Here is a 23,693-nt window from a genome sequence, read left to right on the forward strand (position 1 = left end):
TCCCCATGATAGAACAATAAATTAATCAAATGTATAATTTATTTTAAAACACTGTTCCACTATGATAGGACAATAAATAAGACGTATAAGTCATTATAAAAAGTATATCCATCATCTGAACAACATTGAAACCCTCTCACACCCCCGCTCACAATAATACATTGGTTCTGGGATATGCAACCATTTCCTTTCTCACTCAACGCAACACTTTTCCAAACATAAAAAAACACACACCACACCATCCACACATACTGTGCCTTCTGTTTACTGAGTTTTTATCTTCACCATGTTGAATTAGTGGTTTTGTGTTCCAGTTAGTTATATGTGAAGATAAATAGAAAAGCCATATGTTTTATTGTATTGTTACAGTCCATAACCGGGCTAGAATTGTGTTTCATTATTTTCCTGGTCTATAAGAACTTGGTCATTTTTAAAATAGCCATGGAGTCGTCTTTGTGTCTCTGAACAACTGGCTGTTTAAAATAGCCATGGAGTAGTCTTTGTGTCTCTGAACAACTGGCTGTTTAAAATAACCATGGAGTAGTCTTTGTGTCTCTGAACAACTGGCTGTTTAAAATAACCATGGAGTAGTCTGTGTCTCTGAACAACTGGCTGTTTAAAATAACCATGGAGTAGTCTTTGTGTCTCTGAACAACTGGCTGTTTAAAATAACCATGGAGTAGTCTTTGTGTCTCTGAACAACTGGCTGTTTAAAATAACCATGGAGTAGTCTTTGTGTCTCTGAACAACTGGCTGTTTAAAATAACCATGGAGTAGTCTTTGTGTCTCTGAACAACTGGCTGTTTAAAATAACCATGGAGTAGTCTTTGTGTCTCTGAACAACTGGCTGTTTAAAATAACCATGGAGTAGTCTTTGTGTCTCTGAACAACTGGCTGTTTAAAATAACCATGGAGTAGTCTGTGTCTCTGAACAACTGGCTGTTTAAAATAACCATGGAGTAGTCTGTGTCTCTGAACAACTGGCTGTTTAAAATAACCATGGAGTAGTCTGTGTCTCTGAACAACTGGCTGTTTAAAATAACCATGGAGTAGTCTTTGTGTCTCTGAACAACTGGCTGTTTAAAATAACCATGGAGTAGTCTTTGTGTCTCTGAACAACTGGTTATCAATATATCGTTTATTGACGACGAGAGTTACTCGTTTCCCTTTTAATCTATTTTCCTTGAAAATGGGATAAAATGGGATACAGGACTTCACGCCGTTCTGAAATTTCCTTCGGTAACTGGTCATTATGCCAATTTTGGTCCCAGCAAGTCTCTTTCTCTCTGAGGACCTGAGCCCTAGGACCATGCCTCAAGACTACCTGGCATGATGGCTCCTTGCTGTCCCCAGTCCACCTGGGTGTGCTGCTGCTCCAGTTTCATCTGACCTGAGCCCTAGGACCATGCCTCAAGACTACCTGACATGATGGCTCCTTGCTGTCCCCAGTCCACCCGGGCGTGCTGCTGTTCCAGTTTCAACTGTTCTGCCTGTGGCTATGGAATCCTGACCTGTTCACCGGACATACTACCTGTCCCAGACCTGCTGTCTCTGTCTCTAGATACAGCAGGAGTGGTAGAGGTACTCTTAATGATCTGCTATGAAAAGCCAACTGACATTTACTCCTGAGGTGCTGACTTGCAGCACCCTCGACAACTACTGTGATTATTATTATTTGACCATGCTGGTCATTTATGAACATTTGAACATCTTGGCCATGTTCTGTTATAATCTCCACCCGGCACAGCCAGAAGAGGACTGGCCACCCCTCATAGCCTGGTTCCTCTCTAGGTTTCTTCCTAGGTTTTGGCCTTTCTAGGGAGTTTTTCCTAGCCATCGTGCTTCTACACCTGCATTGCTTGCTGTTTGGGTTTTTAGGCTGGTTTTTAGAACATTACTTTGAGATATCAGCTGATGTAAGAAAGGCTATATAAATACATTTGATTTGATTTGATTTTACCCAGGATTTTAACCATTATTTTACCTTTAAATGAAGCACATTTGGCAACGATTATGCATATTCTTGGTACCATTTGAAAGGAAACATTTTGAAGTTTGTGTAAATGTGAAAGGAATGTAGTAGAACATAACAATAGATCTGGTAGATCTGGACAATAGATCTGGTAGATCTGGACAATAGATCTGGTAGATCTGGACAATAGATCTGTAAAAAAACAGGCGTTCTTTTGTATTTTTTTGTACTATCATCTTTGATATGCAAGAGAAAGGCCATAATGTATTATTTCAATTCATGTGCAATTTAGATTTTGTGTGTGTGTGCAACGTTTAAGACTGATCCAATGAACCATTGCATTTCCGCTCAACATTTTTGTATTTTTGTATCAAGACTGCCCTAATAAGTTTTAATAATAACTCGTCTCAAGCAATAGCATATTCTTTCACTGTAATTGGACAGTGCAGTTAGATTAACAAGAATTAAACTTTCTGCCAATATCAGATATGTCTATGTCCTGGGAAATGTTCTTGTTACTTACAACCTCATGCTAACAGCAATCCCCTAGACGTTTAAAAGACCTTATGTTAGCTCAGACTGCTGGAATAATGGTTCTGACACTTGCTGTGGTAATAATGGGTAATAAATGGTTATAACTGGTTATAACACCGACAGGCACCCTGCCCCGGTACTTACTGTGGTAATAATGGGTAATAAATGGTTATAACTGGTTATAACACCGACAGGCACCCTGCCCCGGTACTTACTGTGGTAATAATGGGTAATAAATGGTTATAACTGGTTATAACACCGACAGGCACCCTGCCCCGGTACTTACTGTCGTAATAATGGGTAATAAATGGTTATAACTGGTTATAACACCGACAGGCACCCTGCCCCGGTACTTACTGTGGTAATAAGGGGTAATAAATGGTTATAACTGGTTATAACACCGACAGGCACCCTGCCCCGGTACTTACTGTGGTAATAATGGGTAATAAATGGTTATAACTGGTTATAACACCGACAGGCACCCTGCCCCGGTACTTACTGTGGTAATAATGGGTAATAAATGGTTATAACTGGTTATAACACCGACAGGCACCCTGCCCCGGTACTTACTGTGGTAATAATGGGTAATAAATCGTTATAACTGGTTATAACACCGACAGGCACCCTGCCCCGGTAGTTACTGTGGTAATAATGGGCAATAAATGGTTATAACTGGTTATAACACCGACAGGCACCCTGCCCCGGTACTTACTGTGGTAATAATGGGTAATAAATGGTTATAACTGGTTATAACACCGACAGGCACCCTGCCCCGGTACTTACTGTGGTAATAATGGGTAATAAATGGTTATAACTGGTTATAACACCGACAGGCACCCTGCCCCGGTACTTACTGTGGTAATAATGGGTAATAAATGGTTATAACTGGTTATAACACCGACAGGCACCCTGCCCCTGTACTTACTGTAGTAATAAATGGTTATAACTGGTTATAACACCGACAGGCACCCTGCCCCGGTACTTACTGTGGTAATAATGGGTAATAAATGGTTATAACTGGTTATAACACCGACAGGCACCCTTCCCCGGTACTTTCTGTGGTAATAATGGGTAATAAATGGTTATAACTGGTTATAACACCGACAGACACCCTGCCCCGGTACTTACTGTGGTAATAATGGGTAATAAATGGTTATAACTGGTTATAACACCGACAGGCACCCTGCCCCGGTACTTACTGTGGTAATAATGGGTAATAAATGGTTATAACTGGTTATAACACTGACGGGCACCCAGCCCCGATACTTACTGTCTTTATCAATAGAGTTACAGTGTGTGTGTGTGTGTGTGTGTGTGTGTGTGTGTGTGTGTGTGTGTGTGTGTGTGTGTGTGTGTGTGTGTGTGTGTGTGTGTGTGTGTGTGTGTGTGTGTGTGTGTGTGTATATGTAGGCACCCTGCCGCGGCGGATGCGTAAGGAGTTGTTAACGGTGAAGCTTCGTAACCGGCCCAGTCAACAGGAGCTGGAGGACAGAAACATCTTCCCTGTTCGCTCAGACCTGGAGAGACAGGAGACACGACAGCACATAGAGACCAAGCTGGCCAAGTGAGTCATCTATCTATCTATCTATCTATCTATCTATCTATCTATCTATCTATCTATCTATCTATCTATCTATCTATCTATCTATCTATCTATCTATCTATCTATCTATCTATCTATCTATCTATCTATCTATCTATCTATCTATCACATGGCCAAGTGAGTTATTTACACACACAGTGTGACCTAGAGTCTCTCTCTCTCTCTCTCTCTCTCTCTCTCTCTCTCTCTATTCAGTTTGCTTTATTGGCATAAAGCAATAATGTACACATACTGTCAAAGCTTACTTTGGAGATTCGGAGACACCTGAAACCCCACCTCTTTAAGGAATACCTAGGATAGGATAAGTAATCCCTCTCCCCCCCCCCTTAAGTTTTAGATGCACTATTGTAAAGTGACTGTTCCACTGGATGTCATAAGGTGAATGCACCAATTTGTAAGTCGCTCTGGATAAGAGCGTCTGCTAAATGACTTAAATGTAATGTAATGTAATGAGATTTACAATATTAACATCATTTAAATAATAATAATCAACATGTGCTACTGTCCTGTCTAGCAGTCGAGACTCACTCAAAACTCAAAACTCTGATGAGGCCATATGGAAGCCCAACAGGATGATCCAGAAGTACAGAAGTACAGGCTTTGTACCAGACTTTCCTGGAAGATAGACACTGTGTGTTTTGAAACTTCTGTATGTGTAATGTTTACTGTTCATTTTTATTGTTTATTTGACTTTATATATTATCAACCTCACTTGCTTTGGCAATGTTAACACATGTTTCCCATGCCAATAAAGCCCTTGAATTGAATTGAATTGAATTGAAAAGATGGTCAAATCCTACCACCAAGCTGACCAACATTGAAGACAAAGTGTACTGATTTGTACAACTACAGAACACTCTACCAAATGTACATACATGAACCTCTACGCCTTCAACTGCTGCAACACTTCCATGAAGAACCATTAGCTGGTCATTTGGGCAGGTTCAAAACCTACAAGAGGTTGCAAGCATTACTGTACTGGCCACATCTGAGCATGGATGTGAAGTCACACAACTGTCAGGTTTGTCAAATGTACAAACCAGAAGGTAGAAAGCCTGCTGGCAAGTTGCCGCAACCTGTGGTTACCCGACCTTGGGAAATGTTAGGAGTGGATTTGATGGGTCCGTTTCCTAGAAGCGCCAATCAGAATGTGTACATGCTTGTTTTTGTTGATTACTATTCCAAGCGGGTGGAGCTCTTTGCCCTTCGTCAGGCCACAGCGAGGACCGTCTTTAAAACCACTTAAGCTTAGGGCTTACTTTTTCGAACATTCTGTTAAAAATCGCGCAACATTTCAGCGTCCTGCTACTCATGCCAGGAATATAGTATATGCATATGGTTAGTATGTGTGGATAGAAAACACTCTGACGTTTCTAAAACTGGTTAAATCACGGCTGTGACTATAACAGAACGTGTGTTTCGTCGAAAAGCCCAAGGAATACTGATCACCAAAGTGGAAAAAATATCAATGCGCCACTTGCATGTATTGTCTATGGCACAGCAAATTAGATGGCGCCGAGATTACAAGTCCTACAGCTTCCACACGATGTCACCAGTCTTGGCAATTTCCTGGAGGTTGTTCATTGGTCAAACGAGGAAGACAGACCCCATTCCTTCCGGTCTCCGACAGGATGTTTTGGAGGAGAAATTTTCGACCACGAGTTCAAGACGTGGAGCTATTGAATACACATCGCCCCGTGATCAATTTGATAGATTATTAAAGTTTACTAATACCTAAAGTTGGATTACAAAAGTATCTCGAAGTGTTTTGTGAAAGTTTATCATCGACTTTTTTAATTTAAAAAAATGACGTTGCGTTTTAAAACGGTGTTTTTTTCTGGATCACACACTTTTCATAGATCGATATTTTGGGTATATATGGACCGATTTAATCGAAAAAATACCCAATAGTGATGTTTATGGGACATATAGGAGTGCCAACAAAGAAGCTCGTCAAAGGTAATGAATGTTTTATATTTTATTTCTGCGTTTTGTGTAGGGCCGGCTATGCTAATTATTTTGTTTACGTCCCCTTCAGGTATTTCGGAGTGTTGCATGCTATCACATAATAGCTTCTCATGCTTTCACCGAAAAGCATTTTAAAAATCTGACTTGTTGGCTGGATTCACAACGAGTGTAGCTTTAATTCAGTACCCTGCATGTGTGTTTTAATGAACGTTTGAGTTTTAACGAGTGCTATTAGCATTTGGCGTGGCGCATTTGCATTTCCTGATGGCTAGATGGGACGCCTGCGTGTCGGGTGGGCTTAAGAGGTTTTAACATCCTCACAAAATAGATCCTGACTCGCTGGAGTGCCTGATTACATCCTGTCTGACCGAGGTTCCCAATTAGTATCTGATCTCTTTGAGGAGACCTGCCAAAGATGGAACCTGAGACATAAGTTGACCACAGCCTATCACCCACAAACCAACCTCACCGAGAGGGTTAATCGAACCTTGAAGACAATGGTTGCTTCGGATGTAGGGACCCGGCACAAACACTGGGACAAGCACCTTCACGTTTTGATTTGCCCTGAATTTTGCTGTGCATTAGTCCACTGGAGTCACCTCCGCAGAGCTGAACCTGAGTCATCCCCTCGGAGGACCCTTGGATATGGTGCTACAGCCCCAGGAGGTTACTCCAGACTCTGCATGCTATGATCAGGTAGTCAATCTCCATGACTTGAGAGCTCTTGTCTCAAAGAACATGATCCAGGCTCGACTCAAGCAGAAGAGAAATTCTAAGAACAGACGAGACATGCAGTTCCAGGTTAGTGATCGGGTGTGACTTCGCTCTCATCCTTACTCAAAAGCTGAACAATTCTTCTCGGCCAAGCTCGCTCCTAAATGGCAAGGACCATATAGGATTGTGGAGCAGATGGGCCCTCTGAACTACCGAGTGGTGAAAGAGGACACAGGTGAAGATATGCACGATGTCTCACGCCTTAAGGCCTGTTATCCCTCGGCTGAGGAATTGGAGGAAATTGAGCGCCACAAGGTCCTGGATATGTTTGAAGAGGAAAGTGAGGAGACTTTTCCCCGGATTCCCAGACCCAGAAGTCTCACGCCTTAAGGCCTGTGACCCCTCAGCTGAGGAGCGGGAGCGCCACAAGGTCCTGGATATGTTTGAAGAGGAAAGTGAGGAGACTTTTCTCGGTTTCCGCGACTATGATGTGCCTTCCAGGGCAATGGTTGGCTTTTTCCAGGGGAAGGGGTGTGTGATGGCCCGGAATTTGTCTGATCCGTCTCAGTGCTTCTCCTTCCAATAGGGCACTTCCTCTTTAATTCCCAATTAAATGGCCAGCATCAGCTGCACAAAAGGGGGTTGTGATGGTGGTGCGAAAGAGGAAGTGTTCAACCCTCAGTTCCGAAGCGTCTTTACTCCGTTTGTTTTGTTGTATTTAAAAGTCTGCTTTGTAGCCTTGTCTCAAGTTTAACCAGCATCGGATCCACTCATTGCTTCCTTTTGGATTACACATCTGTTAGTCTCTGCTGGTTCTTCGGGGCCTTTCTTGCTGGAGATTTGTTGGCGGAATGGATTGTCTGACTGACCGATTGACTACATATATTTTGCATATGGTATTTAATTTGTTTTAGTATGATCTGTACCTTGATGAGTTATGTGGTCAGTTGTAGTTGAAGATTTATTGAGATTTGATACTCTTTATGGTTGTGTTGTAAAAGAGTTTGATATTTTGATTGTGTGATTGAGACTGGGTTTATGCTCCTCTTCATGAATGGACAAACATTGCGTGACTAAGGTCACTTGAGTCCACTGAACTCCTTTACCGGGGTACAGACTTTTCTTGAGAAACCAGAGCTCGTTGTTTGTTATATTATTATGTGTGTGATCATTTATGTTGGTAATACAACCCACGCAAAATAATGAAGTTGTTTTGAAGTTATTTCCAATGTTTTAAGGGTTTATGTCCTGACCTTTACATGAGTCCTTTTTATTGGTGTAGACTTGACAGATGAGACGACTCATTCCCTTCCAAACAAAAAGGAGAAATCAATATTTTCTCTAGTAGGCACAACCTACCTGGAACTCCTGTCAAAACCCTTCCATAAAAAACAATAACCTCTAGTCAAAACCATTAGTGTGTGTGTGTGTGTGTGTGTGTGTGTGTGTGTGTGTGTGTGTGTGTGTGTGTGTGTGTGTGTGTGTGTGTGTGTGTGTGTGTGTGTGTGTGTGTGTGTGTGTGTGTGTGTGTGTGTGTGTGTGTGTGTGTGTGTGTGTGTGTGTGTGTGTGTGTGTGTGTGTGTGTGTGTGTGTACAGATGCAGTCAGCCACACTCGTCTGGTTCAAAATCACCTGGGGAAAAATATTTGACTGCATTAAATTGACATGATAAATGTCATGCGTCCTCGTCATCACCTGGGAGATGTCAGTATTTTGTATCTGCTATGCTGTTAGAACATCTGTATGGCTGGGGAATACAGTTTAGTGTATTGCAGAGACAAGGGGAGAAGTGAAGAGGGGAAGGGAATCCTGGTGTGCTATATATAGCTTTGTAGATGTCAGCTCAGCTGAAATACTGCGGCACACAGCCCTAATCAATGTCTCCTCTATATCACACAGCCCTAATCAATGTCTCCTCTGTCACACAGCCCTAATCAATGTCTCCTCTATATCACACAGCCCTAATCAATGTCTCCTCTATGTCACACAGCCCTAATCAATGTCTCCTCTATATCACACAGCCCTAATCAATGTCTCCTCTATATCACACAGCCCTAATCAATGTCTCCTCTATGTCACACAGCCCTAATCAATGTCTCCTCTATGTCACACAGCCCTAATCAATGTCTCCTCTATATCACACAGCCCTAATCAATGTCTCCTCTATATCACACAGCCCTAATCAATGTCTCCTCTATGTCACACAGCCCTAATCAATGTCTCCTCTATGTCACACAGCCCTAATCAATGTCTCCTCTATATCACACAGCCCTAATCAATGTCTCCTCTATATCACACAGCCCTAATCAATGTCTCCTCTATGTCACACAGCCCTAATCAATGTCTCCTCTATGTCACACAGCCCTAATCAATGTCTCCTCTATATCACACAGCCCTAATCAATGTCTCCTCTATATCACACAGCCCTAATCAATGTCTCCTCTATATCACACAGCCCTAATCAATGTCTCCTCTATATCACACAGCCCTAATCAATGTCTCCTCTATATCACACAGCCCTAATCAATGTCTCCTCTATATCACACAGCCCTAATCAATGTCTCCTCTATGTCACACAGCCCTAATCAATGTCTCCTCTATGTCACACAGCCCTAATCAATGTCTCCTCTATATCACACAGCCCTAATCAATGTCTCCTCTATGTCACACAGCCCTAATCAATGTCTCCTCTATATCACACAGCCCTAATCAATGTCTCCTCTATATCACACAGCCCTAATCAATGTCTCCTCTATATCACACAGCCCTAATCAATGTCTCCTCTATATCACACAGCCCTAATCAATGTCTCCTCTATATCACACAGCCCTAATCAATGTCTCCTCTATGTCACACAGCCCTAATCAATGTCTCCTCTATATCACACAGCCCTAATCAATGTCTCCTCTATATCACACAGCCCTAATCAATGTCTCCTCTATGTCACACAGCCCTAATCAATGTCTCCTCTATGTCACACAGCCCTAATCAATGTCTCCTCTATATCACACAGCCCTAATCAATGTCTCCTCTATATCACACAGCCCTAATCAATGTCTCCTCTATATCACACAGCCCTAATCAATGTCTCCTCTATGTCACACAGCCCTAATCAATGTCTCCTCTATATCACACAGCCCTAATCAATGTCTCCTCTATATCACACAGCCCTAATCAATGTCTCCTCTATATCACACAGCCCTAATCAATGTATCCTCTATATCACACAGCCCTAATCAATGTCTCCTCTATATCACACAGCCCTAATCAATGTCTCCTCTATGTCACACAGCCCCAATCAATGTCTCCTCTATATCACACAGCCCTAATCAATGTCTCCTCTGTCACACAGCCCTAATCAATGTCTCCTCTGTCACACAGCCCTAATCAATGTCTCCTCTATGTCACACAGCCCTAATCAATGTCTCCTCTATATCACACAGCCCTAATCAATGTCTCCTCTGTCACACAGCCCTAATCAATGTCTCTTCTATATCACACAGCCCTAATCAATGTCTGCTCTATGTCACACAGCCCTAATCAATGTCTCCTCTAAGTCACACAGCCCTAATCAATGTCTCCTCTATGTCACACAGCCCTAATCAATGTCTCCTCTATGTCACAGCACCGCTGCTCTCCTCCCCTCGCTGAAAAGGAGGGAGATGGAGGCGGGTATGCAGGGTGGTAGATTGTATTTTCTCCCTGATTGACTCTCTCATTCTTGTTTTGTTGTGGAATCTTGCTGTTACCGCAGTGATCTACATCTCTACCCTCAGTAATACCAGAGGTATCCTCTCCTATAGCTGTGTCTCAGTAATACCAGAGGTATCCTCTCCTATAGCTGTGTCTCAGTAATACCAGAGGTATCCTCTCCTATAGCTGTGTTTCAGTAATACCAGAGGTATCCTCTCCTCTGACTGTGTCTCAGTAATACCAGAGGTATCCTCTCCTATAGCTGTGTCTCAGTAATACCAGAGGTATCCTCTCCTATAGCTGTGTCTCAGTAATACCAGAGGTATCCTCTCCTATAGCTGTGTCTCAGTAATACCAGAGGTATCCTCTCCTATAGCTGTGTCTCAGTAATACCAGAGGTATCCTCTCCTATAGCTGTGTCTCAGTAATACCAGAGGTATCCTCTCCTATAGCTGTGTCTCAGTAATACCAGAGGTATCCTCTCCTATAGCTGTGTCTCAGTAATACCAGACCTCTCCTCTCCCCGTCTCCTCTCTCTTATTTGGCTATGTACCGTGTCCTATGTGAGACTGGCAAAGTGTCCTTAAGTTTAGACCTTACTATCTACACTGGATCAAAATATAAATGCAACACGCAAGAATTTAAAAGATTTTACAGAGTTACAGTTCAAATAAGGAAATCAGTCAATTGAAATAAATGTGTTAGCACCTAATCTATGGATTTCACTTGACTGGGAATACAGATATGCATCTGTTGGTCACTGATACCTTAAAAAAAAGAGTTAGGAGCGTGGATTAGGAAATCCGTTCGTTTCTGGTTTGACCACCATTTGCCTCATGCTGTCATACTTGTCAATACAGAGCACCCCGAACATGCTCAATGGGTGACATGTCTGAGTATGCAGGCCATGGAAGAACTAGGACATTTTCAGCTTCCAAGAATTGTGTGCAGATCCGTGCAGATCCTTGTGAAATGTGGTTGTGCATTATCGTGCTAAAACATTGGATGAATGGCACGACAGTGGACCTCAGAATCTCGTCACGTTATCTTACATTTACATTCTATCATATTGGCGCCGGATGGGATGGCTGCTATTTTGTGGGGGGTTTTTCCGCATTGTTTGTAACTTATTTTGTACATAATGTTGCTGCTACCATCTCTTATGACCGAAAAGAGCTTCTGGACATCAGAACAGCGGATACTCACCTAGAACTGGAAGAATACTTTTTCAACACAGACAGTTGGTTTTCCGTTCATCGGCAGAACAGAACAGCTACGTCTGGTAAGAAAACGGGTCGGGGAAAACGGGTCGGGGAAAACGGGTCGGGGAAAACGGGCCGGGGAAAACGGGTCGGGGAAAACGGGTCGGGAAAACGGGTCGGGGTGTCTATTTGTCAAAAACAGCTGGTGCGCTAAGTCTATTATTTATTTTATTTTTTATTTCACCTTTATTTAACCAGGTAGGCTAGTTGAGAACAAGTTCTCATTTGCAACTGCGATCTGGCCAAGATAAAGCGTAGCAATTCGACACATACAACAACACAGAGTTAAACATGGAATAAACAAACATACAGTCAATAATACAGTAGAACAAAAGAAAACAAAAAGTCTATATACAGTGAGTGCAAATGAGGTAAGTTAAGGAAATAAATAGGCCATGGTGGCGAAGTAATTACAATATAGCAATTAAACACTGGAATGGTAGATCGGCAGAAGATGTATAATATTAAAGTATCATCGATGCTCGCCTGAGGTAGTTTTCATGAGGTACTCTATCTACACAGACAGTTTTCATGAGGTACTCTATCTACACAGACAGTTTTCATGAAGTACTCTATCTACACAGACAGTTTTCATGAAGTACTCTATCTACACAGACAGTTTTCATGAAGTACTCTATCTACACAGACAGTTTTCATCCATATTTTACGTAGCCGTCTATTTACCACCACAAACTGATGCTGGCACTATGAATTCACTCAACCAACTCTAATGCACTCAGCTGCCATAAGAAAACAAGAAAATGCTCATCCAGGTGGCGCTCCTAGTGGCCGGGGACTTTAATGCAGGGAAACTTAAATCCGTTTTATTACATCATTTCTTCCAGCATGTCACATGTGCAGACAGAGGAAAAACAACTCTAGACCACCTTTACTCAACACACAGAGATGGATACAAAGCTCTCCCTTGCCCTCCATTTGACAAACCTGACCACAATTCTATCGTCCTGATTCCTGCTTACAAGCGTAAACCAATGCATTGACTCACTCAATACGGAAGTGATCAGATGACCCGGATGCAACGCTACAGGACTGTGTTGCATCACAGACTGGAATATGTTCTTGGATTCATCCAATGGCATTGAGGAGTATAGCACATCAGTCACTGACTTAATCAATAAGTGCATCGACGACGTCGTCCCACAGTGACCGTACGCACATATCCCAACAAGAAGCCATGGATTACAGGCAACATCCGCACTGAGATAAAGACTAGTGCTGCTGTTTTCAAGGAGCTGGACACAAATCTGGATGCTTATGAGAAATCCCGCTATGCCCTCAGACTAACCATCAAACAGGCAAAGCACCAATACAGAACTAAGATTGAATCCTACAACACCAGCTCTGACGCTCGTCGGATGTGGCAGGGCTTGAAAACTATTACGGACTACAAAGGGAAACCCAGCCGTGAGCTGCCCAGTGATGCGAACCTACCAGACAAGTTAAATGCCTTTTGCGCACGCTTCGAGGCAAGCAACACTCAAGCATGCATGAGAGCACCAGCTGTTCCGGAAGACTGTGTGATCATGCTCTCCTTAGCCGATGTGAGCAAGCCTTTAGACAGGTCAACAATCCCAAGGCTGCGGGACAGATTAATTACCAGGACGTGTACTCAGAGCATGTGCCGACCAACTGGCACGTGACTTCACTGACATTTTCAATTCCTCCCTGACCTGTAATACCAACCTGTTTCAAGCAGACTACCATAGTCCCTGTGGCCAAGAAAGTGTAACCTGCCTAAATGACTACCACCGCGTAGCACTCACGTCCGTAGCCATGAAGTGCTTTGAAACGCTGGTCATGGCTCACATCAACACCATCATCCCGGAAACCCTACACCCACTCCAATTCGCATACCATCCCAACAGATCCACAGATGATGCAATCTCAATCCACAATCATCTCAAAGGAGATAATTGTGGACTTCAGGAAAAAGTGGACTGAGCACACCCCCATTCTCATCAACAGGGCTGCAAATCAAATCAAATCTAATTGTATTTGTCACATACACATGGTCAGCAGATGTTAATGCGAGTGTAGCGAAATGCTTGTGCTTCTAGTTCCGACAATGCAGTAATAACCAACAAGTAATCTAACTAACAATTCCAAAACTACTGTCTTATACACAGTGTAAGGGGATAAAGAATTTGTACATAAAGATATATGAATGAGTGATGGTACAGATCAGCATAGGCAAGAAACAGTAGATGATATCGAGTACAGTATATACATATGAGTATGTAAACAAAGTGGCATAGTTAAAGTGGCTAGTTTGAGGGGGGGTCGAGGTGAGGAGGAGCATTTTTTTGAGGTACTGTTTTGAAATTCCCATTGATGAAATGCAATTGTGTTCATTGTCCATGGGTTATTCCCATAACCCCACCTCCACCATGGGGTACTCCACTCGCCCACACGACGCCACACACGCTGTTTGCCATCTGCCTGGTGCAGTTGAAAACAAATTCATCCGTGAAGAGCACACTTCTCCAGCGTGCCATTGCCCATAGAAGGAGCATTTGTTAATTGAAGTTGGTTACAATGCCAAACTGCAGTCAGGTTAAGACCTTGGTGAGGATGACGTGCACGCAGATGAGCTTCTGACAGTTTGTACAGAAATTCATTGGTTGTTCAAACCCACAGTTTCATCAGCTGTCCGGGTGGCTGGTCTCAGATGATCCCGCAGTTGAATAAGCCGGATGTGGTGGTCCTGGCCTGGTGTGGTTACACGTGGTCTGCGGTTGTAAGGTCTTTTGCACGTACCGTCAAGTTCTCTAAAATGATGTTGGAGGCGACTTTTGGTAGAGAAATTAACAAAATTCTCTGGCAACAGCTCTGGTGGGCATTCCTCATAACTCCCTCATAACTTGAGACATCTGTGGCATTGTGTAGTGTGACACAACTTCACATTTTCTAATAGACTTTTATTGTCCCCAGCACAAGGTGCACCTGTGTAATGATCATGCTGTTCAATCAGCTTCTAGATATTCCACACCTGTCAGATGGATGGATTATCTTGGCAAAGGAGAAATGCTCAGTAACAGGGATGTAAATTAATTTGTGCACAAAATTTGAGACTTTTTGTGCATATTGAACATTTCTGTGATCTTTTATTTCAACTAATAAAACATGGAAACAGCATGTTTCATTTATGTTTTTGTTCAGTCTGTATTTTTATCTATAACTACAACAATACTTTTCCTGTAGAAAATGTGGTATGCTTGCTTGCTTGATTTAAAGTATTTATGGTTGTGAAATAAGTTATAGTAGTGGTAGTGACTAAATTAGTAATGTTAGTGACTGGTTATAGTAGTGGTAGTGACTGGTTATAGTTATAGTAGTGGTAGTGACTAAATTAGTAATGTTAGTGACTGGTTATAGTAGTGGTAGTGACTGGTTATAGTTATAGTAGTGGTAGTGACTGGTTATAGTAGTGGTAGTGACTGGTTTTAGTTATAGTGGTAGTGACTGGTTATAGTTATAGTGGTAGGGACTGGTTATAGTTATAGTAGTGGTAGTGACTGGTTATAGTTATAGTAGTGGTAGTGACTGGTTATAGTTATAGTAGTGGTAGTGACTGGTTATAGTAGTGGTAGTGACTGGTTATAGTAGTGGTAGTGACTGGTTATAGTAGTGGTAGTGACTGGTTATAGTGGTGGTAGTGACTGGTTATAGTAGTGGTAGTGACTGGTTATAGTAGTGGTAGTAACTGGTTATAGTAGTGGTAGTGACTGGTTATAGTAGTGGTAGTGACTGGTTATAGTAGTGGTAGTGACTGGTTATAGTAGTGGTAGTGACTGGTTATAGTAGTGGTAGTGACTGGTTATAGTTATAGTGGTAGTGACTGGTTATAGTTATAGTAGTGGTAGTGACTGGTTATAGTTATAGTAGTGGTAGTGACTGGTTATAGTAGTGGTAGTGACTGGTTATAGTAGTGGTAGTGACTGGTTATAGTAGTGGTAGTGACTGGTTATAGGTGGTAGTGACTGGTTATAGTAGTGGTAGTGACTGGTTATAGTAGTGGTAGTGACTGGTTTATAGTAGTGGTAGTGACTGGTTATAGTAGTGGTAGTGACTGGTTAGTGACTGGTTATAGTAGTGGTAGTGACTGGTTATAGTAGTGGTAGTGACTCGTTATAGTAGTGGTAGTGACTGGTTATAGTAGTGGTAGTGACTGGTTATAGTTATAGTGGTAGTGACTGGTTATAGTTATAGTGGTAGTGACTGGTTATAGTAGTGGTAGTGACTGGTTATACTAGTTGTAGTGACTGGTTATAGTAGTGGTAGTGACTGGTTATAGTAGTGGTAGTGACTGGTTATAGTAGTGGTAGTGACTGGTTATAGTAGTGGTAGTGACTCGTTATAGTTATAGTAGTGGTAGAGACTGGTTATAGTAGTGGTAGTGTCTGGTTATAGTTATAGTAGTGGTAGTGACTGGTTATAGTAGTGGTAGTGACTACAGTAGTAATGGTAGTGCCTGGTTATAGTAATGGTAGTGACTGGTTGTAGTAGTGGTAGTGACTGGTTATAGTGGTGGTAGTGACTGGTTATAGTAGTGGTAGTGACTGGTTATAGTAGTGGTAGTGACTGGTTAGACTAGTGGGAGTGACTGGTTATAGTTATAGTAGTGGTAGTGACTGGTTATAGTAGTGGTAGTGACTGGTTATAGTAGTGGTAGTGACTGGTTATAGTAGTGGTAGTGACTGGTTATAGTAGTGGTAGTGACTGGTTAGACTAGTGGGAGTGACTGGTTATAGTTATAGTAGTGGTAGTGACTGGTTATAGTAGTGGTAGTGACTGGTTATAGTAGTGGTAGTGACTGGTTGTAGTAGTGGTAGTGACTGGTTGTAGTAGTGGTAGTGACTGGTTGTAGTAGTGGTAGTGACTGGTTATAGTAGTGGTAGTGACTGGTTGTAGTAGTGGTAGTGACTGGTTATAGTAATGGTAGTGACTGGTTATAGTTATAGTAGTGGTAGTGACTGGTTATAGTAGTGGTAGTGACTGGTTATAGTAGTGGTAGTGACTGGTTATAGTTATAGTAGTGGTAGTGACTGGTTATAGTAGTGGTAGTGACTGGTTATAGTAGTGGTAGTGACTGGTTATAGTAGTGGTAGTGACTGGTTATAGTAGTGGTAGTGACTGGTTATAGTAGTGGTAGTGACTGGTTAGACTAGTGGGAGTGACTGGTTATAGTTATAGTAGTGGTAGTGACTGGTTATAGTAGTGGTAGTGACTGGTTATAGTAGTGGTAGTGACTGGTTATAGTAGTGGTAGTGACTGGTTATAGTAGTGGTAGTGACTGGTTATAGTAGTGGTAGTGACTGGTTATAGTGGTGGTAGTGACTGGTTATAGTAGTGGTATCACATTTTATTGGTCACATACACATGGTTAGCGGATGTTGTTGGTCACATACACATGGTCAGCAGATGTTATTGGTCACATACACATGGTTAGCAGATGTTATTGGTCACATACACATGGTTAGCAGATGTTATTGGTCACATACACATGGTTAGCAGATGTTATTGGTCACATACACATGGTTAGCAGATGTTATTGGTCACATACACATGGTTAGCAGATGTTATTGGTCACATACACATGGTTAGCAGATGTTATTGGTCACATACACATGGTTAGCAGATGTTATTGGTCACATACACATGGTTAGCAGATGTTATTGGTAACATGGTTAGCAGATGTTATTGGTCACATTCACATGGTTAGCAGATGTTAATGGTCACATGGTCAGCAGATGTTATTGGTCACATTCACATGTTTTGGTCACATGGTCAGCAGATGTTATTGGTCACATTCACATGGTTAGCATATGTTATTGGACATGGTTAGCAGATGTTATTGGCCACATGGTTAGCAGATGTTATTGGTCACATACACATGGTTAGCATATGTTATTGGTCACATGGTTAGCAGATGTTAATGGTCACATGGTCAGCAGGTGTTATTGGACACATGGTCAGCAGATGTTATTGGTCACATACACATGGTTAGCAGATGTTATTGGTCACATACACATGGTTAGCAGATGTTATTGGTCACATACACATGGTTAGCAGATGTTATTGGACACATGGTTAGCAGATGTTAATGGACACATGGTTAGCAGATGTTATTGGACACATACACATGGTTAGCAGATGTTATTGGACACATGGTTAGCAGATGTTATTGGTCACATGGTCAGCAGATGTTAATGGTCACATACACATGGTTAGCAGATGTTATTGGTCACACATGGTTAGCAGATGTTATTGGTCACATGGTCAGCAGATGTTAATGGTCACATACACATGGTTAGCAGATGTTATTGGTCATATACACATGGTTAGCATATGTTATTGGTCACATGGTTAGCAGATGTTAATGGTCACATGGTCAGCAGGTGTTATTGGACACATGGTCAGCAGATGTTATTGGTCACATACACATGGTTAGCAGATGTTATTGGTCACATACACATGGTTAGCAGATGTTATTGGTCACATACACATGGTTAGCAGATGTTATTGGACACATGGTTAGCAGATGTTAATGGACACGTGGTTAGCAGATGTTATTGGACACATACACATGGTTAGCAGATGTTATTGGACACATGGTTAGCAGATGTTATTGGTCACATGGTCAGCAGATGTTAATGGTCACATACACATGGTTAGCAGATGTTATTGGACACATGGTTAGCAGATGTTATTGGTCACATGGTCAGCAGATGTTAATGGTCACATACACATGGTTAGCAGATGTTAATGGTCACATACACATGGTTAGCAGATGTTATTGGTCACATGGTCAGCAGATGTTATTGGACACATGGTCAGCAGATGTTATTGGTCACATGGTTAGCAGATGTTATTGGTCACATGGTCAGCAGATGTTATTGGTCACATGGTTAGCAGATGTTATTGGTCACATGGTTAGCAGATGTTATTGGTCACATGGTTAGCAGATGTTATTGGACACATGGTCAGCAGATGTTATTGGTCACATACACATGGTCAGCAGATGTTATTGGTCACATGGTTAGCAGATGTTATTGGTCACATGGTTAGCAGATGTTATTGGACACATGGTCAGCAGATGTTATTGGTCACATACACATGGTCAGCAGATGTTATTGGACACATACACATGGTTAGCAGATGTTAATGGTCACATGGTTAGCAGATGTTATTGGACACATGGTTAGCAGATGTTATTGGACACATACACATGGTTAGCAGATGTTATTGGACACATGGTCAGCAGATGTTATTGGTCACATGGTTAGCAGATGTTATTGGTCACATACACATGGTCAGCAGATGTTATTGGACACATACACATGGTTAGCAGATGTTATTGGTCACATACACATGGTTAGCAGATGTTATTGGACACATACACATGGTTAGTAGATGTTATTGGTCACATACACATGGTTAGTAGATGTTAATGGTCACATACACATGGTTAGCAGATGTTATTGGACACATGGTTAGCAGATGTTATTGGACACATACACATGGTTAGCAGATGTTATTGGTCACATACACATGGTTAGCAGATGTTATTGTGAGTGTAGCGAAATGCTTATGCTTCTAGATCCGACAGTGCAGCAGTATCTAACAGGTAATATCTAACAATTCCACAACAAAAGCTAATATCTAACAAAACCCAATACACACACAATCTAGTAAAGGAATGGGATGAGAATATATAGAAAATATATTGATGAGCAGTGACAGGAGGCTAAGATAGATAGATACAATAGATAGTAGAATAGATAGTAAAGAATAGATAGATACAATAGATAGTAGAATAGATGGTAAAGAATAGATAGATACAATAGATAGTAAAGAATAGATAGCATAGAATAGACAGTATAGAATAGACAGTATAGAATTGATAGTATAGAATAGATGGTATAGAATAGATGGTAAATAATAGATAGATACAATAGATAGTAAAGGATAGATAGTATAGAATAGACAGTATAGAATAGACAGTATAGAATAGATAGTATAGAATAGATAGTATAGAATTGACAGTATATAATTGATAGTATAGAATAGACAGTATAGAATTGATAGTATAGAATTGATAGTATAGAATTGATAGTATAGAATAGATAGTATAGAATAGATGGTATAGAATAGATGGTAAATAATAGATGGTAAATAATAGACAGTATAGAATTGATAGTATAGAATTGATAGTATAGAATAGATAGTATAGAATAGTTGGTATAGAATAGATAGATACAATAGATAGTATAGAATAGTTGGTATAGAATAGATGGTATAGAATAGATGGTAAATAATAGACAGTATAGAATAGATAGTAAAGAATAGATAGATACAATAAATAATAGAATAGATGGTAAAGAATAGATAATAAAGAATAGATAGTAGAATAGATAGTAAAGAATAGTTGGTATAGAATAGATAGTAAAGAATAGATAGATACAATAGATAATAGAGTAGATGGTAAAGAATAGATAGATACAATAGATAGTAAAGAATAGATAGTATAGAATAGACAGTATAGAATAGACAGTATAGAATTGATAGTATAGAATAGATGGTATAGAATAGATGGTAAATAATATATAGATACAATAGATAGTAAAGAATAGATAGTATAGAATAGACAGTATAGAACAGACAGTATAGAATTGATAGTATAGAATAGATAGTATAGAATAGATAGTATAGAATAGACAGTATAGAATTGATAGTATAGAATAGACAGTATAGAATAGACAGTATAGAATAGACAGTATAGAATAGACAGTATAGAATTGATAGTATAGAATAGATAGTATAGAATAGACAGTATAGAATAGACAGTATAGAATAGACAGTATAGAATTGATAGTATAGAATAGATAGTATAGAATAGATAGTATAGAATAGATAGTATAGAATAGATGGTAAATAATAGATGGTAAATAATAGACAGTATAGAATTGATAGTATAGAATAGATAGTATAGAATAGATAGTATAGAATAGACAGTATAGAATTGATAGTATAGAATAGACAGTATAGAATAGACAGTATAGAATTGATAGTATAGAATTGATAGTATAGAATTGATAGTATAGAATTGATAGTATAGAATAGATGGTATAGAATAGTTGGTATAGAATAGATAGATACAATAGATAGTATAGAATAGTTGGTATAGAATAGATGGTATAGAATAGATGGTAAATAATAGATCGTAAATAATAGATCGTAAAGAATAGATAGATACAATAGATAGTAGAATAGATGGTAAAGAATATATAATAAAGAATAGATAGTAGAATAGATAGTAAAGAATAGTTGGTATAGAATAGATAGTAAAGAATAGATAGATACAATAGATAATAGAATAGATGGTAAAGAATAGATAGATACAATAGATAGTAAAGAATAGATAGTAAATAATAGATAGTAAAGAATAGATAGATACAATAGATAGTAAAGAATAGTTGGTATAGAATAGATAGTAAAGAATAGATGGTAGAATAGATAGTAAAGAATAGATACTATCTATTCTACCATCTTTTTAAGCCTCCTGAGGTTGAAGAGGCGCTGTTGCACCTTCTTCACCACACTGTCTGTGTGGGTGGACCGTTTCAGTTTGTCGGTGATATGTACAGAGGAACTTAAAACGTTCCACCTTCTCCACTGCTGTCCCGTCGATGTGGATAGGGGGTTGCTCCCTGTGCTGTTTCCTGAAGTCCACGATCATCTATTTTGTTTTGCTGACATTGAGTGAGAGGTTATTTTCCTGACACCACACTCCGAGGGTCCTCACCTCCTGGCTGTCTCGTCGTTGTTGTTAATCAAGCCTACCACTGTTGTGTTATCTGCAAACGTGATGATTGAGTTGGAGGCGTGCATGGCCACGCAGTCGTGGGTGAACAGGGAATACAGGAGGGGGCTGAGAACACACCCTTGTGGGGCCCCAGTGTTGAGGATCAGCGGAGTGGAGATGTTGTTTCCTACCTTCACCACCTGGGGGCGGCCTGTCAGGAAGTCCATGATCCAGTTACACAGGGTGGGTTCAAGACCCAGAGACTCAAGCTTAATGATGAGTTTGGAGGGTACTCTGGTGTTGAATGCTGAGCTGTAATCAAAGGACAGCATTCTTACATAGGTATTCCTCTTCTCAAGATGGGATAGGGCAGTGTGATGGCAATTACATTGGCTGTGGACCTATTCGGGCAGTAAGCAAACTGAAGTGGGTCCAGGTGTCAGATAAGGTGAAAGTGGTATGATCCTCAAAGCGAGCAAAGAAGTTGTTTGATTGATCTGGAAGCAAGACGTCTGTCCGCGACGGGCCTGGTGTTCTTTTTGTAATCCGTGATTTATCTTTAGACCCTGCCTCATACGTCTTGTGTTTGAGCCGTTGAATTGCGACTCTACTTTGTCTCTATACTGACACTTTGCTTGTTTGATTGGCTTATGGAGGGAATAACTACACTGTTTGTATTCTGGTTAGGGAAGGTTTTAATAGTCACAGTGGGGTACAACATCTCCTATACACTTCCTTATAAATTTGCTCACAGAGTCAGTGTATATGTCAATGTTGTTCTCTGAGGCTGCCCGGAACATTTCCCAGTCCAAGTGATCGACGCAATCTTGAAGCATTGAATCCGAGTTCTCTTGGGAGATAATACAGTCGGCATTTGATTGTGAGGAATTGTAGGTCAGGTGGACTTGAGTTCATGTATGTTGTTACAAATACACCATGACTTTTTCGAACATTCTGTTAAAAATCGCGCAACATTTCAGCGCCCTGCTGCTCATGCCAGGAATATAGTATATGCATATGATTAGTACGTGTGGATAGAAAACACTCAGATGTTTATAAAACTGGTTAAATCATGGCTGTGACTATAACAGAACGTGCGTTTCATCGAAAAGTGCAGGAAAATCTGATCACTGAAAATGGAAAAATATATCCATCCGCCACTTCAACCCATTGATAAAGGCGAACCACAATAAATGGGGCTGAGGTTGCAATACCTACAGCTTCCACACGATGTCAACAGTCTTGTCATTTGCCTAGGCTTTGTTTCTTGGTCAAACGAAGAAGAGACAAGCCATTTGTTCAGGTCTCCGACCGGATATTTTGGTTGAGATTTACCCGAACATTATTTCCAGATGGACAGCTAAAGAATATACATTGCCTCGTGATCAATTTGGTCGCTTATTAACGTGTACTAATACCTAAAGTTGCATTACAAAAGTATTTTGAAGTGTTTTGTGAAAGTTTATCGTCAACTTTTTTAATAAAAAAAAATGACGTTACGTTATAAGACGCTATTTTTTTCCGTTGATCACACAGTCTTCATAGATCGATATCTAGGCTATATATGGACCGATTTAAAAAGACCCAATAGTGATTATGGGACATCTAGGAGTGCCAACAAAGAAGATGGTCAAAGGTAATGAATGTTTTATATTTTATTTCTGCGTTTTGTGTAGCGACGACTATGCTAATTATTTTGTTTACGTCCCCTTCAGGTATTTCGGGGTTACATGCTATCAGATAATAGCTTCTCATGCTTTCGCCGAAAAGCATTTGAAAAATTCTGACTTGTTGCCTGGATTCACAACGAGTGTAGCTTTAATTCAATACCCTGCATGTGTATTTTAATGAACGTTTGAGTTTTAACTAGTACTATTAGCATTTAGCGTAGCGCATTTGCATTTCCAGATGTCTAGATGGGACGCCTGTGTGTCAGGTAGGAGCAAGAGGTTAATCATGAAACATACAACCCGCCCTTCTTCTTACTGGTGAGATGTTTATTCCTGTCGGCGCGATGCACTGAAAATCCCGTTGGCTGTACTGACTCCGACAGCATGTCCCCAGCTAGCCATGTTTCCGTGAAACAGAGTATGTTACAATCCTGGATATGGAAAGAGACAG

The 23,693-nt window shown here is 40.7% G+C and overlaps 1 protein-coding gene across 1 annotated transcript in view; it reads left to right on the plus strand.

The window, feature by feature from the left end:
- The window catches only part of LOC124003912 (phosphatase and actin regulator 3-like), a 94,009-nt gene that overhangs the window by 58,050 nt on the left and 12,266 nt on the right, over positions 1-23,693 (plus strand). Inside the window, exon 8 of the mRNA XM_046312562.1 lies at positions 3,917-4,070. Within this exon, the coding sequence (XP_046168518.1) occupies positions 3,917-4,070 (154 nt within the window). The remainder of the gene's footprint in view (positions 1-3,916; positions 4,071-23,693) is intronic.

The sequence above is a fragment of the Oncorhynchus gorbuscha genome, linkage group LG18, assembly GCF_021184085.1.
Source record: "Oncorhynchus gorbuscha isolate QuinsamMale2020 ecotype Even-year linkage group LG18, OgorEven_v1.0, whole genome shotgun sequence".
Taxonomy (NCBI): Eukaryota; Metazoa; Chordata; class Actinopteri; order Salmoniformes; family Salmonidae; genus Oncorhynchus; species Oncorhynchus gorbuscha.